This window comes from Coffea arabica, chromosome 11c, assembly GCF_036785885.1.
Source record: "Coffea arabica cultivar ET-39 chromosome 11c, Coffea Arabica ET-39 HiFi, whole genome shotgun sequence".
Lineage (NCBI taxonomy): Eukaryota > Viridiplantae > Streptophyta > Magnoliopsida > Gentianales > Rubiaceae > Coffea > Coffea arabica.
Window position 1 is genome coordinate 38,844,877 of NC_092330.1, and position 15,949 is coordinate 38,860,825.

Here is a 15,949-nt window from a genome sequence, read left to right on the forward strand (position 1 = left end):
ATTCACAACAACGGACCAAGAGAGTGCCAGCAAAGAAAGCATCAAAGAGCTTAAACAAAGCATGCAAAGTTGCTTAACACTTAAATAATAGACGCCTAAGCCAACCATTTTACTGTCTTGCCAAAAAGGGCATTACAGTAAAAACAACCCATGCCTAACACAACTAACAAACTTCAGCACCTTCACTTCACTGCCACGTCAGCAACAACATTTGCAAATTTCCAAGGAAGTCCACGCACTAAAGGTGCCTATAGGGGGACCTCAGGTTACTGTTCTTAACATCAACTCCCGTCTTTATATTCTTTGGATTTATTCTTATTCGTTGTTTGTTGTTAAGTGTCAACATCTGTCGTGCTAATTCAAATCATTATGACACGATTGTCACTCACAATGGTCGGAGAGCCATCCCACTTGAAAGTTGGGACTGCCCCAAAAAATAAAAATCACAATGGTCGTCTTTCTGTCTCTGTCGTTAATCCTAGTATATGAAGGGGCAGTCTCTGGACTGAAGAAGGCTCAAAGCTCTTCAGCTACGCATATACAAAGAGAATGGAAGAAGGGTTGTTAGTGAAAGAGAGAGAAGTGAAGGCAGAAAGGCTAACATGGGGACTTATAGGCCAAGAAATGAAGAGACTTTGCTGCGTAGCAGGACCTATGATGGCTGTGACTCTATGCCAGTTCTTGCTTCAAGTCATATCTTTGATGATGGTTGGGCACTTGGGTGAACTTTCACTTTCTAGCTCCGCCATAGCCATTTCTCTTTGTGCTGTTACTGGCTTCAGTCTTCTTGTGAGTAGCCTTTACTTTGCCTCTTTTCTTGGCCTTATTGTTTTTTTATATGCTTGTGTTTACATGTGGGCTGCTTCTACTTTCTGTTCTATTTTCTGTCACCATAGCATTCTTGTCACAGTTTTTTCGTTTGATATGTTCGAGGTAGAAGGAATGAAGGGTAATTAAAACTTAAAATTCAATCCCAATCTTGATAAAAAAAAAAAAAGGTCTGATGATTATTGATTAAAAAAATGTTTACAAGATTTAGCTTCACAACTATGCACTTCTTTATTCTTTTCCTCCTTCCCTCTGACAATATTGTGAAAATTTTAGATGTTGTTGCTTTGAATAAAGTGATTATTCTCTCTCTCTCTCTCTCTCTCTCTCTCTCTCTCTTTTTAAAAACATTTTACAGATAATTGAACGATGTTACCAGTACAGTAGTTCCAATATGGTAGTGCTCCAAGTCAAATGAATAAGGATTTTGGAGGTTGAATAGAACCATTAGTATCGTTACGTAGTGAAAAATCATTAGCTTTATACAAGGATTTCTCATTTTCGTTTTATTCTTCATTTTTCTTGTCATGATTAGTGAAGAGAATAGAAGATATGACTGTTGAATATTTTGATAGCACGAGTCAAAGAACTTTTAGAATTAGGAATGTTATGATTGGAAAGAATACTTTGCCAAATTCCCGTGGAGATACTTTTATTACTTAAATATCTCCTTATCAATTTCCTGTTGATTAGTAGTAGGCAGTAATGGTGTACTTTGTTGTAACACTTCAGCTTGGATGATAAAGGTCAAAATCAAAGTGGATGATAATTTTTGCCATCGGTGGTTGATTAAATAAATCTTAGCAATGGTTGAAAATTGACCAGCACCATTTACACCTTATGTAGCAAGATAGAGAAGTAGAATTGTCAAATTTTGCACAATGCAGGTAATTGGGATTTAGGGCCACAAGATAACAGAATTACATGTCTTGATCTTTCCTTCTACCAATCTAAATTCCTTAGGCATTTTCAGAAGACACAAGGAAATGGTTTTGCTATCAAAAGAGAGTATAGAAATGTGAAAAAGTTGAATGCTCTTGCTTCTTCTTTTTTTTTCTTTTTTTTTTTTCATTTTGGTAATTCAGAGTACTTTTTGCTAGTTGTATTAGCAAGGATGGTTGGTTATTTATGTGCATACAGTCACTTTGAAAAAGAGATGTCACCTTCTCTTTTTGGTAGCGCTGCTTTCTGACTTTTAGTGACAATACAGGGTAAAGCACTTAGGCAATTGTGACTTGTGGAACCATTGTGTGTAGCACGGTTAAAAAGAAAGTTGACTTTTTACTATTCTAAATGGAACTGTATGTTGTTGGAAGTATGACACATTTTGCCTCCATAAATTAGACAAGTCTTTGGAAGATTTTATTTTGGTAGCAAAGAAACGTAAAAGGAAAAGTGTTCTCCATAATTATTCATTTCATAGGTGATGGATAAGTAACTGCGGGATTGTACTTCATAGTCACCAGTTATGCAGGAATATGAGTGTCAACTTTCAGATGGTCATGGTAGAGAAAAGTAAAAGAAGAAGCCTTCACCATAATTTTTATTGTATAGGTGATAGCTAAGCGACTATGCAACTGAGCAGCTCTAATCATCAGTTGTGAGGGAAGATGAATTTCAACTTTCAGATACATGGTCTTGCCCAAAAATTTCGCTTTGCTAACTTTTTTCGGAGATTCTGTGACATTTGTCCGTTATGATCATGATGATGAAAAGCGGAGGCAATTACATTCATATGCTTACAGCATAGAGAATTGAAGATGTAAAATTTTCAAGACTATTGCTGCCATCTTATATGTGATTAGAAGATTCCTGGCATGACAAAGAGTTCTATTAAGTACCCCTGAATACACCTCATTAGAAAACAAGTATCTACATATACAACTCTAGAAAAGCTGTGTTTTTTGGTTTGCTCAATGCTGCCAGGCCATTTAATCCGGTGTAGATTATGAACATGGCTGGTTTTTGGAAGAACTGATGGGGAGATGACAGTGGGAGTGGCAATGGTGATAAATGGTGGTGGCTTTAATTTGCTAAAGTAGACCGGGTATAGTACAGAAATGACTAGGTGTAGTACGTTTGACGTAGATGCATTAATTTGAAGATAAGATTAGTGACTTACTATGAGTTCGTGAAATGATTCTAATCAAAATGAACTATTCATTTTTTAAACAGTCAGGGATGGCAAGTGCTCTCGAAACTCTATGTGGGCAAGCTTATGGAGCTCAGCAATATCAAAAGTTTGGAACCCATACGTATACTGCTATCTTTTGTCTCCTCATTGTTTGTATACCTCTCTCTATCGTCTGGATGTACCTGGGAAAAATTCTCGCTTTGATTGGACAAGATCCTCTGATTTCACATGACGCTGGAATATTTGCCACCTGGCTTATTCCAGCACTCTTTGGCTATGCAACTCTTCAACCACTTGTTCGGTACTTTCAAATGCAAAGTCTGATTTTTCCCATGCTCATAAGTTCCTGCATCACAATTTCTTTCCACATACTCATATGTTGGGTGCTTGTATACAATTCTGGATTAGAGAATCATGGAGCTGCATTAGCTATGGGTATTTCAATGTGGTTGAACGTAATTATTCTCGGTTTGTACATGAGCTGCTCTTCTTCCTGTGAAAAAACCCGTGCTCCAATTTCAGGGGAGGTGTTATATGGAGTGAAAGAATTTTTCCGATTTGCTATTCCTTCAGCTGTCATGTTATGGTAATCTCTATGTTTGCATTTTTTTTTGCATGTATTTAGGGCCTCAGAAATGAAATATCTCTAGGTTATAAAGAATGATGCTCTGATAATTGCAGCCTTGAATGGTGGTCATATGAGCTTCTGATTTTGTCATCAGGCCTTCTGCCAAACCCACAGCTTGAAACTTCTGTCCTCTCTGTATGGTACGTCCTTCTCAGCCTTCTCAAAGAAACAAAGGGATAGATTGATCTTGATGCAATAATCTTACTTTTCATTCGAAATCTCTGAACAGCCTCAACACTATCATTACACTCTATGCAATACCATATGGACTTGCTGCAGCAGTAAGGTATGTTGAGCACATGGGGAATCCATTTCTGCTGATGGTTCTTTGGTGCATGACAAAAATATACGGATGTTAACTGTTCATTTGTTTTCCTTCAGCACCAGAGTTTCGAATGAGCTAGGAGCAGGAAACCCAGAAGGTGCTCGAGTTTCTGTAATTGGTGTTTTGCTTCTTGCTGTCACAGAGGTGATAATTGTTGATGCAGTCCTCTTTGCTAGCCGGCATGTTTTTGGTTATGTTTTTAGCAGTGACAAAGATGTTGTGGATTACGTCACAACTATGGCTCCCTTGGTTTGTCTATCTATTCTAATGGATAGCTTACAAGGAATCCTTTCAGGTAATGGTTTATTCTCTTTTGTTTTGCTTTCTCTGCATTGTGGTATTGGAGGAAAAGGGGAGAGGGGATTCAGGTTGGATAATTGGCCGCTGTTGCCTTATGATCTAATTGCTTCTTTCAGCTGTTGCAAGAGGATGTGGCTGGCAGCATATAGGAGCCTATGTCAATCTTGCATCATTTTATCTTGTTGGAATTCCTAGTGCTCTTATATTGGGTTTCGTGGTAAAGATAAGAGGGAAAGGTCTTTGGATCGGAATCCTATCCGGTGCTACCGTACAAAGTTTGCTGCTCTTTATTGTAACAATGTGCACAAATTGGGAGAAACAGGTCTTCTGTCTGTCATATTTCTTAACTGTTTTGAGCTACTTTCACCAAATCTTGAAATGTTTTAATTCGCTTCATCACTTAAAAGCCTCCATTTGATGCAGGCAATAAAGGCACGAGAGAGGTTGTTCCAAGAAATTGTTTCAGCTGAAGATGGACTAATGTGATAACAAGAGCCTACTGGTAATTTGAACAACATCTAAGCTATAATTTAAGAACTTACAGAAGAATTGGATCATAGCTCATTTTGGCACCAGAATCTCAACTGCAATTGAAATTACTTCCATTTTTTTTTTTTATCAAAACGGCAACATTAGTTCCATCAAAACTGCAATTGAAATTACTTCCATCATTTGCAGCAAATTGCTTTGATTCTGTTATGTCTACGGTGACTCCATGAAGCTGGAGCTAAGGACTATTATCACCTAAAAGTACCTCTTCTGTTTCTCTTCTCCTTTTGGGAGGTTTAGAGATAGGTTCTTACTGACTGAGAAGTTCCTCTAAGGAATAGTACTACTTTGGCTCTGCCATCTGCTGTTTCTAGAACTTCCAGAGTGAAATCCAGTCTCTACCACAGGAAAATTTACTTGGGAACAGTTTAAGAGTCAAAAGATCAAGCATATCAACAAGGTTTACAAGCACAGTATGACTGAACTCATGTGAATCTTTTGTTTTATTTTACCTAATCGGATCCGGTTGATTCACCTAACCCGTTGCGTTTAATCATTACAGCCGGCTTATATGGCCTCTCCGATTTTATTTTCAATGGTAATGTCACTCTCGGGAGCCTAGATGTTAACCATTTAGGGTAAGAAACAAAATTTTTCAGACCAGGGGTCAAAGGCGCAACGGATCTTCTGTCCCACACTCTGTGCCACTCTCTGTCCCATTTTTTATTATATTGCTATTTCTCCTTCACAAACATCATGTTTTAATTCCTTTTTATTTCTTTATGATCCAATAACTATTAATTGAGTAATACACGAAATTTAACAAACTCAAAAAATCAAAATGCATAAAAAATGAAATTTTTTATGAATTTTCTGCTGTATTTTTTAATTTTTTATTATATATTAGCTTTTTGAAACTGTTGTATTTATTTTTTACTCAATTAATAGTTATTGGATCATAAGGAAATAAAAAAGAATTAAAACATGATGTTTGTGAAGGAGAAATAGCAATATAATGGGACAGAGAGTGGCACAGAGTGTGGGACAGAAGATCCGTTGCGGGTCAAAGGGTTGTCAATAAAAAAAAAATAGTTTGGATCAATTTTTGCTCAAACACAACATATAACTTCATTTGTTTGTTTGGACGTAATTCATTTTTAACAATTTATAAATACAGAACAAAATTTTGTGAGATACACGCATAATGTTAAAATTGATGTATAAAATGTGATCTAGAACTTATTTTTTTTAGCCAAATAATAGCCAATTTTCAGAATTACCTCACAAATTGGTTGACAGCCCCTAAGTGCATGGAGGCACTGATACTGATGGTTGCATGGCTTTCTTGGATTAGGTGGCGTAGACCGAAGGAGAGGAAAGAGCCCTGCGAGCATGTGGTTGTAACATGTGCGTCCTTGTCGATGCGGATGTTGTGACGCTGCAGTCTGTAGTGGTAGCAGTTACTATGTCCACGGATCCGTGCCCAGCATCTCAATTTAATACTTCTTCTATCCCATTTTAACAGATTTATTTTTTCATATGCTTACAAAAATTAGTTAACTTATTAGAAGAGTTAAATCTAATCTACTATTTTTCTAAAATACCCTTATATTAATATTAGTAATATAACTAACCATTATATCTTTGCATTAATTGTAACAATAATATTGATAAAAAGTTGCACCATTTAAGGTATGAATCAAAGTAATTAATGAATAATATAGGTTATATTCACTGATAAAAAAGTACATTAAATAAGTGCATTTTAAAGAAATTAAAAGTTATTTATATTCTTCAATTGAAAAGTAAATTATAATTTGGGATTGATGAAAATGAAAACAAAACTATCAAAATGCAATGGAGGGGGTAGTAGTTATTACAGCATCTCAGTTTAATACTTTTGGGCTCAACTATGAAAATTTCAGAATGTTTGCATGAAATAATATTCCTTGATTCTTAGCTTTATAGTGAAGTCAATTAGAACGACCAAAAATAATTTTCATTTATGGATTTGGATTTGAAGAAGGATTAAGTAATAAGAATTAAATTAAATGAATTTCAAAATTTTTTTTAATAAAACATATCATAATTTTATTAAAATCTGCACTAATTGCACAAGTTACATCATCAAACATATACAGATATCAAAGAACATATATGAAAAATGGATACCATATATTCGAAGAACAGATAAAAATGACACTGAAAAGTTCCAAAAAAATATTTTTAAAAAATGGCATAAATTAATTGTAGTTCCACGAACATCTGTATATAGTTCTAATGACTAGATGTACTAATTAATTGTTTCAAGTTCAAATACATGGTGAGATCTGCCTAATAGATCCAAGAAATTCTATATATGATAATCAATGTCTGAAAAACATATATCTAATAAAAGAAAAATGAAAAATCTACGTAAGAAACTCTCACTAGGAATCTCTAGGGTAGAAGAAAAGCTTCACTAAAAAAAATCTAAGGGAGAAGAAAACTTTCACTAGGCAACTCTAGGAAAGAAGAAACTCTCATTAGAAAATTTTAGCAAAGACTTTATTCACACAAATAAAAAAAAAACTAGAGAGAGGACTCAATGGAAAAATATTAGAAAAATCTAATCTCTTTCTAGTAGAAGAGTTGGAGGAAGTTTTGACTAAAGAGTTTTTCTAGAAAAAAATGAAGATAGAATTTAGTTTTTCTAAAGAGATGGAAGTTTTGTTTCTAAAAATGAATTTCAAATTCTGATATTGCAAATCTTTGTCAATTTAATCACCTTATTCATGGGGAAATATTAGAAAAATCTCTCTCCCATGGGAGAGTTGGAGGAAGTTTTGACTAGAGAGTTTTTGTACAGAGAATGAAGACAAAATTTAGTTTTTCGGAACAAAAGGAAGTTTTGTTTCTAAAAGTGAATTTCAAAGTTTGATATTGCAAATCTTGGTCAATTTAATCACCTTATTTGGAAAACAGAGGATTTGAGACAATAATGATTAAGTGACTAAATGTCCCACATTGATATTCTGAAGATTTCTAACCATATTAATAAGATTTTGTGTCACTCCACTTATTGCTAATTACTTTTGAAATGAAAGTTGAAATTCTTTATCATTCCACTTGAAAATCTTGGAGTCTCCCCTAAACTTAAAAAAAAAAAAAAAAAAAGTTCTAGGAAATTCAAATCATCTCTTCTTTCAGGTTGAGAATAGCGAGTATTGCATTGTTATATTTTTTATTTATTTTTTACATTATTAAATGAAAGTATCATGCTATAAATAAACCTGCTCTATGGTTTACAAATTTCCATAATTTCGTACAACTTCATACATAAAAATGCGACCAAAAATTCTGTTCGCTGTACAATCCTAACACTAATTTAAAAATCACTTTTGTATAGTGAAATTCCTTGCACATTATTTCGTTAATAAGTCTCGAACACAAATTTTGTTCTCTCTATGATTTGTACTCTTCTACTCTGGAAACGTAAGCATGTTCTCTTGGAAGTACACCGTCTGCAGTCAGCGACAAACAAAATTTGCTGTCCTCAGCGAATTTGGAATGTGGCTGATAAGTCAATAAGATTGACTAGATGTGGGCTCTGCCACCGGATACCGATTCAAGCAGTTGGTGCAAAAAAAAAAAGCACAACGAAAACTACGAAACCAAATCCAAATGGGAAACACAGAGGCTGAAAAAATGCAAATGCGACCCACCATGTTTATATTTGTGCAGCTTTCTTCTTTTGTTGAGGTTTTGGAGTCAGCAGGACCCATAGAAACTGGCATGAAATTAGGGGTGCAAATGAGTCGAGTCGAGTCGAGTTTTGGCCTTATTGAGTCGAGCCTTAACTTAATTTCATCGAACTCGAACTCGAACTCGAGTTCGAGCTCGACGAGCTGGTAATTTTCAAGCTCGAGCTCGAAAAAAATAAAAAATAATTATTTTATTTTTTAAAAAATAAATAAAATAATATTTTTTCTTAATAAATAATAAAATATTAAGAATATTTATGTAATTTTACTATTAAAAATAAAAATAAAAAAAATAAATATATATATATATTCGAGCTCGCGAGCCTAACGAGCTTAATGTTTTGAGCTCGAGCTCGAGCTCGACTCTGGCTCGATTCGTTTGCACCCCTACATGAAATTTATACTTGTTCCTTACATTTTTTGCCGATTGAGCCATGTGAATTTTGAAACGAAAATGCACTACAAAATCAAATATGATACTCCTTAAACTCGATTACCCCGTTTACAATTTATCTGAGAGCATTTTAGTTTTGTGGACAAGAATAGTTTTCATAATGTGTACCACAATTGTGGACCGTTTGCATATATAGTGTGATAGAAATAAGAAAAATATATGTCACGGAAGTAGGTGAAAATTCGTGTAATCTTAGTAGCACAAAATTAAACATGTAGCCATTAATAGATTTCACATAACAGAGTCGTTCATCATCTTATGTTGCTCACAGTCAAATGAAGTATAAATATCCGAACTGGACTAATTAAGTGCTATTGTAGATATTAATGGTTTAATGTGCATCTCTATTCTTAATGATAAGGATCTTGTGCTGTCCTTTTCTTTCCGACTTCTTTTTATAGGGGTGCAATAATTTATGGATTAATCTTTCCTACACTGATAGTGTACAAGTGAAAGTTTATATATTATGCAAGGGTACAGAAACAATTAGAACGAATACCTCCTTACATGCAAATAAAAAGTCTCCTTTTAAATATATGTGAGCATGTTATTCTTAACGATATTTGGTATAAATGTATTATCATACAACTAGGTTAATATGGTGACAAATGTGCTAAGAGCATATTTATTCAATAAATAACAATAGTAGTGTTTCATTTACATCAAATTGAATAAATTAGGTAATATTAAACATATTGAACCAACCAAATTGGAAAATGTTTGCTTAATAATTAAAGTATCAAATCAATAAAACAATCAACTCGAATCAAGTGTCCATGAAGTTTACTTGTTTTAAGCTTCTAGAGAAACTTAAAACTGATATATTGTTAGACTTAATTGAGGGGTAAAATTTGAAATTTGAAAATAAAGTTAGAGGAAGTCAAAACAAAAGGTAGAAGAAAATATGAGTCAAATACAAATTTCCATGAAGACCCCAATTTGCTTGATACTTCCTCCATATCCAAACATCATAATTGTCAATGGGTTTATAAAAATTATTTTAATTGCTGATTACTTCAACCACGCCTAGGTCTTAAAACTAGGCCTGTTTGTGTTTGTAGCAAAAGGGACAAAAGGTCTAAACTTTAAGGAGAAGAAAAAAAGGAGAGCCATAATTTTGGTCGTTGGCATTAACTGACAGCAAGACGGACATTGATAATTTTGGTAGATTGATGGTTGAAAATTTGGAGAAAAGAAAAACTAGGCTGTAACTGTAGCAAAAATATGTTGAAATCTTTAAAATCTGGACAAACCAAAGAAACCTTTGGTTAGTGTTTAGGGGTGGGGGAAACCTTTATGGTAGGAAGCCTTTGACCCTTCCTACCGTAGTCAGTTCCTCAGAGCATAACACGTGTATTTGTAAAATAAGGAGCTCACGGACCGTTATATTGCAGTGGTAACGCCCGTGGAGATAAACCAAACAAGACGTGTCTGGATGCAGCATTTTTTTCTCTCCAATTCCTCCGTTCACTGTGCATTGTTCCCCAACTGCTTTATTACATTTAAAAAATTGTGAAACTATAATTTTCTGCACCTAATATACCAAAAAATTTAATAAAATTAATAACAATATACCAACAATAAATACCCATGACATAAATATACTAAGCAATTATAAAAATTATTAGGATTATATAGTTATTTTAAAAGTTGCTCCCAAACACCGTGCAACTAAATTTTTCATTCAAACTAATGATAGTACGAAAAAAAAGACTAATTAATGAAAATACGATCTCAAAAATTTTTTAATTCATAGTCACAATATGTGAATTCGTGATAAATACAAAAAAGTACGGTACTTTGATCATATAATGAAGGAAAACCATAAAGATCAGGCCATTTACGGGAAAATATTTCATTAATAAAAATACCAGCTCTTCACGGCTTTCTTACCAGTCCTCCAACGTATGAGCAAAGTGCCAATAATTAAATTAGTAATTTTTTCGATTTATACATAATTAAATTTTTTTTTTTTTGCATTTCCGCAAAAAACAAATGAAAATTTTTTTATCAGAAAGCACAAAAGTCAAAATGATTGGTTTAAAAGGGAAAGGAATAGCAGATATGTACAGTACTTGTATTTTATGTTCGAAATGCTATAGTGCTATTTATTAAAAACACCCTAAAAAACATCTAATCCAAACGGAACCAATCTTCATTATTTAAAATACCAAATCTGTGAATGTGTTTTAACTGTTATCCATTGGTATCCTAAAGTATCATTTTGGCATAAAAAACCAGCTCTTTAACACCCATTTTCCCATAAACAAATTTATTTATTGGATAAAATAAAAATATACCCGTATTGGAGGAAGAGCACTCAAAAGAGCACCGAAGCACGTATTTTGGAGAAAGATACAAACGTGAATAGCTTCATACGATCTAGATGCTTCGATCAGGAAGTATATCTAGTACTTGTTTTTGTGCAAAGAAAAACACACCACCAGCAATAACCAGGGGGAAAAAACATTACAACCAACCAGAAATAAACCTTTCTCTGTCTCTTCTATCATTGTTCTGCTGTATAACGAGGGCTGGCACTGAGGTTGAAGAAGGCTCTAAACTCTTTGGCTACTCATATATAAAAGAGAATGGAAGACGGGTTGTTGGTGAAAGAGGTAGAAGTGAAGCGAGAAAGGCTAACATGGGGTGCTGTAGGCGAAGAAATGAAGAAACTGTGCTACCTAGCAGGACCTATGGTGGCTGTGACTCTATCCCACTTCTTGCTCCAAGTTATATCTTTGACGATGGTTGGACATTTGGGTGAACTTTCACTTTCTAGCTTCGCCATAGCCATTTCTGTCTGTGGTGTTACTGGCTTGAGTTTTATGGTGAGTCGTTTCTTGCTTTTCTCTACTACGTATATACTCATGTTTAATGTGAGCTTCTTGGGTACGTAATATTTTCTATCACCAAAGCATTTCTAGTTCAGGGTTTTTGCAGTTTTTGCTCCATTTTTGTCCTCGTGTGATATATTCAAGGAAGAAGGGACAAAGGGGTAACTGAAAGTAGAGAAACAAGGGGCGGGGGTTGTGGGGGAGGGGACTAACAAAAGGTCTATCTCAGTACTGTTGATGAAGTCTCTGATCATTATTTATTGATCAAAAGTTTACAGCTAAATCCAACCACAACCACAACCAAGGCCATTGGCTTCATAATGGTGCCCTTCTTTTTTCGTAGCCCCTCCTTTTGGCATCATGATGTGAAATTTAGACGTTTTGTTGCTGTAGATAATTGTACGATTAGGAATAGATGTTGTTAGCTATAACACAATGTCGAAGTTTTATATGGAACCAAGAGTTACAGAGTCTGGCAGTATCTACATGCATACAGTCGAAAAGGAAGAGGGCTTGCTTTATTCGAGCAATAGGGCTGGGAGCGATGTACTTTGCCAGATCTTTCATCATGGTCTGTGCAGCAAGTAATTAATAGAGGCATGATAAGAAGGAAAGTCAAGAGTAATTGGCAGTTAATCTATTCTTTCAAGTCCATTAGTGATCTCAGGATTAAAGTTAAAGCAGCTAGTCTCGTCAAATCCATGCTGCCAAACTCTTTTCTATTGGCAGGCATTAATATTGCAATGGACCATCCTAATTCCTATGTACGATCAAAAGTGTTGGAACATATCTTTGACCCTGAGTTTGGATTGGATTTAAGGTTAAATCCATTGCCCTGCAACTTTGCTCCTGCGCATTCAATGTACTGTTGCTATCGCAATTATTTTTGCATCTTTTTTTTTTTTTTTTTTGTGGGTAGTTTGTTTATGCATTTATACGAATAATAATGAGAAGCTCCACATTATACATCATAATCATATACTATTAGCTATAAAATGAGAACTTAATCAATTCTTGACAATAAAAGTAACACAAATATAGATCATACATATAAGCTAGAAAAACTATAGGAAGAAGGAGAAAAGAAAAGAAAGGGAAAAACAAAAAGAAGAATAAAAGACTCAAGATGTCAAGGAGACTTTTATTCAGAATAATCAGCGGCTTGAATTCTTGACTTTGAGTGCTAATTAAGATTAAAGCTGGAGCTCGTGCAGCATGAGACTGGACTGGAATATTTAACGTATTTGAATGCACCGACGGAAGAGGTTCCAGAGCCGGATTTCTCTAATGAAAATCTTGTGGAGAAGATTTTGATGTTTGAAAATGTTGCCGTGTTAGATTAAATACATTGCACATCTTAATAGTTCGCCTTCAATAATTGAAGGTCATAATCAAAGTCAAGATCATCTTCTTGTCCTTTAAGAATTTAATAATCCTTGAAAAGAATTTTAAATCCAAACTAATAGATGATGAACTTATTATTTGCTCAAACTATTTAAAATTAAGAAATGTAATTTGGGATAACTTTTACAACCCCATGCTTATATGAATACTGCTTTGACCTAAATTGAATTTGAATGGAGAGAGTATAAAAACTAATAGAGTATTTTAGGAAAGAATGAATATTTCTACAATTTAAATGGACTTTTTTTTTAATTTAAACGGACTTCTATGAGTAATATGCTAAAACTGTGTTATATGGATTCATTAAAAGCTGAAAATTGTCAAAACTACAGTTAGGAATGTCATGTGCTCTGGAGACTCTATGTGGGCAAGCTTATGGAGCTCAGCAATACCAGAAACTTGGAACACAGACCTATACTGCTATCTTTTGTCTCCTCATTGTTTGTATCCCTATCTCAATTATGTGGATATACTTGGCAAAGATACTTATTTTGATTGGACAAGATCCTCTGATTTCACAAGAAGCTGGAAAATTTGCCATGTGGCTTATCCCTACTCTCTTTGGCTATGCAACTTTTCACCCAATTGTCCGATACTATCAAATGCAAAGTCAGATCTTTCCCCTGCTCATGAGTTCCGTCATTTCAATTTCCTTCCACGTACTCGTTTCCTGGGTGCTGGTATATAAGTCTGGATTGGAAAGCCGTGGAGGTGCATTAGCTATGGGCGCGTCAATCTGGGTAAATGTGACTATTCTCGTTTTGTACATGTACTACTCTTCCTCCTGTGCAAAAACCCGCGCTCCAATTTCAAGGGAGATATTCCACGGAGTGAGAGAATTTTTCCGCTTTGCAATTCCTTCCGCTGTCATGATTTGGTAATATCCAAGTTTGCATTTTTTGTGCATGCAAGTGCCTAAGAAATAAACTTATTGAGGTCTTGTTGGATCTTCCATCCCTAATGCAGTCTAGAATGGTGGTCATATGAGGTTCTCATATTGTCATCAGGCCTTCTGCCAAACCCGCAGCTTGAAACTTCAGTCCTGACTGTATGGTATGTTCTAAAATCATTATCCTGAAATAAACAAAATACATTGATTTTCATGAAATAATCTGAAATTTTTTCTGAACTTTCTCAATAGCCTCAACACCCTTATAACACTCTATTCAGTACCATATGGACTTGCTGCTGCTGTGAGGTATGCTGAAAGCAAAGGGCATTCATTTCTGATTATATTGCTTCTATCGTTTGGATAACCAAAAGAATGCAAAGATTAAATTCTCTCTTTTTTCTGCAGCACTAGAGTTTCAAATCAGTTAGGAGCAGGGAACCCAGAAGGTGCTCGAATTTCTGTAATTAGTGTGATGCTTCTTGCTGTCATAGAAAACATAATACTAAATTCAGCCCTTTATGGTAGCCGGCATGTATTTGGCTATGTCTTTAGCAGTGACAAGGAAGTTGTTGACTATGTCACAACTATGGCCCCCTTTCTTTGTCTATCTATTTCAATGGATAGTATACAAGGAACCCTTGCAGGTAATCCTTTCATCCATAAACATTTTTGTTTCTTTTGTTTTTCTTTTTGTCCTGTTTCATCTATGTTTATGCAGTGGAGGGACGGGCAGGAGGGGCTTGAGGTTGGACAGTTGCCTTATAATGAAACTACTACTTTCAGGTGTTCAAAGAGGAAGTGGCAGGCAGCACATAGGAGCTTATATCAATCTTGCTGCATTTTATCTTGTTGGAATCCCTATTGCTCTTACATTGGCTTTTGTGGTAAAGTTAAAAATAAGAGGGAGAGGTCTTTGGATCGGAATCCTATCCGGTTCTTTTCTGCAAAGTTCACTTCTCGCCATAGTAACAATCTGCACAAATTGGGAAAAAGAGGTCTTTTATCTGATTTTTTTTTCCATACTTCCATAATGCTACTTCCAATTTAAATTTGAAAATGTTTTGATTCTCTTCAATTACTCCAAAGGCTTCAATTGTTTTGCTTACAATGCAGGCAAGAAATGCACGAGAGAGGTTGTTCCATAAAAAGTTTTCAGCTGAAGATGCAGTAATGTGATCATAAGAGCCTACAGCCGACTTAGAACAACTTTTCTGTTGTGGTCCAAGAAATTGCATAATAATTGATAGGCAGTTCTTCATTTTGGCACCAGAACTTCAACTGCAGTTTGTACTAAATTTCCTCATTTCAGCAAGTTATGGTATAATGCTGTCATGCCTTTTGGTGGCTGCATGAAGCTGGAGCTAAGGACTGTAATCACCTAGGATTTATTCTTCTGTTATTATTCTCCTTTTGGGAAGTTCAGAATGAGACTTTTTAGTGAGTGGGAACTGAGAAGTTTGCGAGGAACATTACTACATTGGCACTGCCATTTCCTGTTTGCTACAATTTTCTTCAAGAGTGCAATCCAGTATCTACAACATGAAAGTTTGCTTGCAGACCAGTTTAATACTCTCTGAGAATTTGCTTGGGACCTGTTTAACACTCATAATACCAAGCAACTCAACAAGGGTGCAGGTACATTATGACTGATCTTACGTGAAAACTTTTTGCCTCATTTTACCTTATTGGTTCGGTAAAAGGTGCATTGGCTTCTTCAGACAAATGAGCCACCTTTCGTCTACCAGCATTATGAACAACAAAGGAGTAACAGTGGCATCCAAATTAACGTTTTCTTATAACAAAGTTCTCAACTTTGTCACACGATAATCCATAAATTAAGTGCTTCCTTTGGTTCCAATCAATAAATCTTTGGAAGCAGAACTCTTGACCGGCCAATTCCAATTTTTGTTTGGTT

General features: G+C 35.0%; 2 protein-coding genes across 4 annotated transcripts; both read left to right on the forward strand.

Moving 5' to 3' along the window:
* The first annotated feature begins 451 nt into the window (after positions 1–451).
* LOC113716439 (protein DETOXIFICATION 12-like) lies at positions 452–6,305 on the forward strand. Of its 3 annotated transcripts, none has more exons than XM_027240768.2 (8): positions 452–789; positions 3,004–3,548; positions 3,644–3,730; positions 3,820–3,876; positions 3,972–4,210; positions 4,332–4,537; positions 4,639–4,717; positions 6,059–6,305. In XM_027240768.2, exons 1-7 carry the CDS (start codon positions 550–552, stop codon positions 4,699–4,701), a joined length of 1,437 nt encoding a protein of 478 aa, XP_027096569.1. In that variant the 5' UTR covers positions 452–549; the 3' UTR covers positions 4,702–4,717; positions 6,059–6,305. The 3 variants fall into 3 exon arrangements, with proteins under 3 accessions (XP_027096569.1, XP_027096568.1, XP_027096567.1); XM_027240767.2 differs by lacking the exon at positions 6,059–6,305 and adding an exon at positions 4,894–5,243; XM_027240766.2 differs by lacking the exon at positions 6,059–6,305 and having other exon boundaries at positions 4,639–4,883.
* Positions 6,306–11,363: 5,058 nt separating this feature from the next.
* On the forward strand, positions 11,364–15,590 carry LOC113716643 (protein DETOXIFICATION 14-like). Its single transcript, XM_027241035.2, has 7 exons — positions 11,364–11,732; positions 13,475–14,019; positions 14,109–14,195; positions 14,284–14,340; positions 14,440–14,678; positions 14,818–15,029; positions 15,148–15,590. The coding sequence occupies exons 1-7, from the start codon at positions 11,493–11,495 to the stop codon at positions 15,208–15,210; spliced, it is 1,443 nt and encodes a 480-aa protein (XP_027096836.1). The 5' UTR covers positions 11,364–11,492; the 3' UTR covers positions 15,211–15,590.
* The last annotated feature ends 359 nt before the right edge of the window (positions 15,591–15,949 follow it).

What these genes read in the sequence shown, in the direction of transcription:
- LOC113716439 (XM_027240768.2), top strand. Translation starts at nt 550, where the DNA reads ATGGAAGAAGGGTTGTTAGTGAAAGAGAGAGAAGTGAAGGCAGAAAGG. An exon ending in CCTTCAGCTGTCATGTTATG is followed by an intron (nt 3,549 to 3,643) that starts GTAATCTCTATG and finishes TGATAATTGCAG; the next exon opens with CCTTGAATGGTGGTCATATG. An exon ending in CTTACAAGGAATCCTTTCAG is followed by an intron (nt 4,211 to 4,331) that starts GTAATGGTTTAT and finishes TGCTTCTTTCAG; the next exon opens with CTGTTGCAAGAGGATGTGGC.
- LOC113716643 (XM_027241035.2), top strand. Translation starts at nt 11,493, where the DNA reads ATGGAAGACGGGTTGTTGGTGAAAGAGGTAGAAGTGAAGCGAGAAAGG. An exon ending in ACTTCAGTCCTGACTGTATG is followed by an intron (nt 14,196 to 14,283) that starts GTATGTTCTAAA and finishes CTTTCTCAATAG; the next exon opens with CCTCAACACCCTTATAACAC. An exon ending in GCACAAATTGGGAAAAAGAG is followed by an intron (nt 15,030 to 15,147) that starts GTCTTTTATCTG and finishes CTTACAATGCAG; the next exon opens with GCAAGAAATGCACGAGAGAG.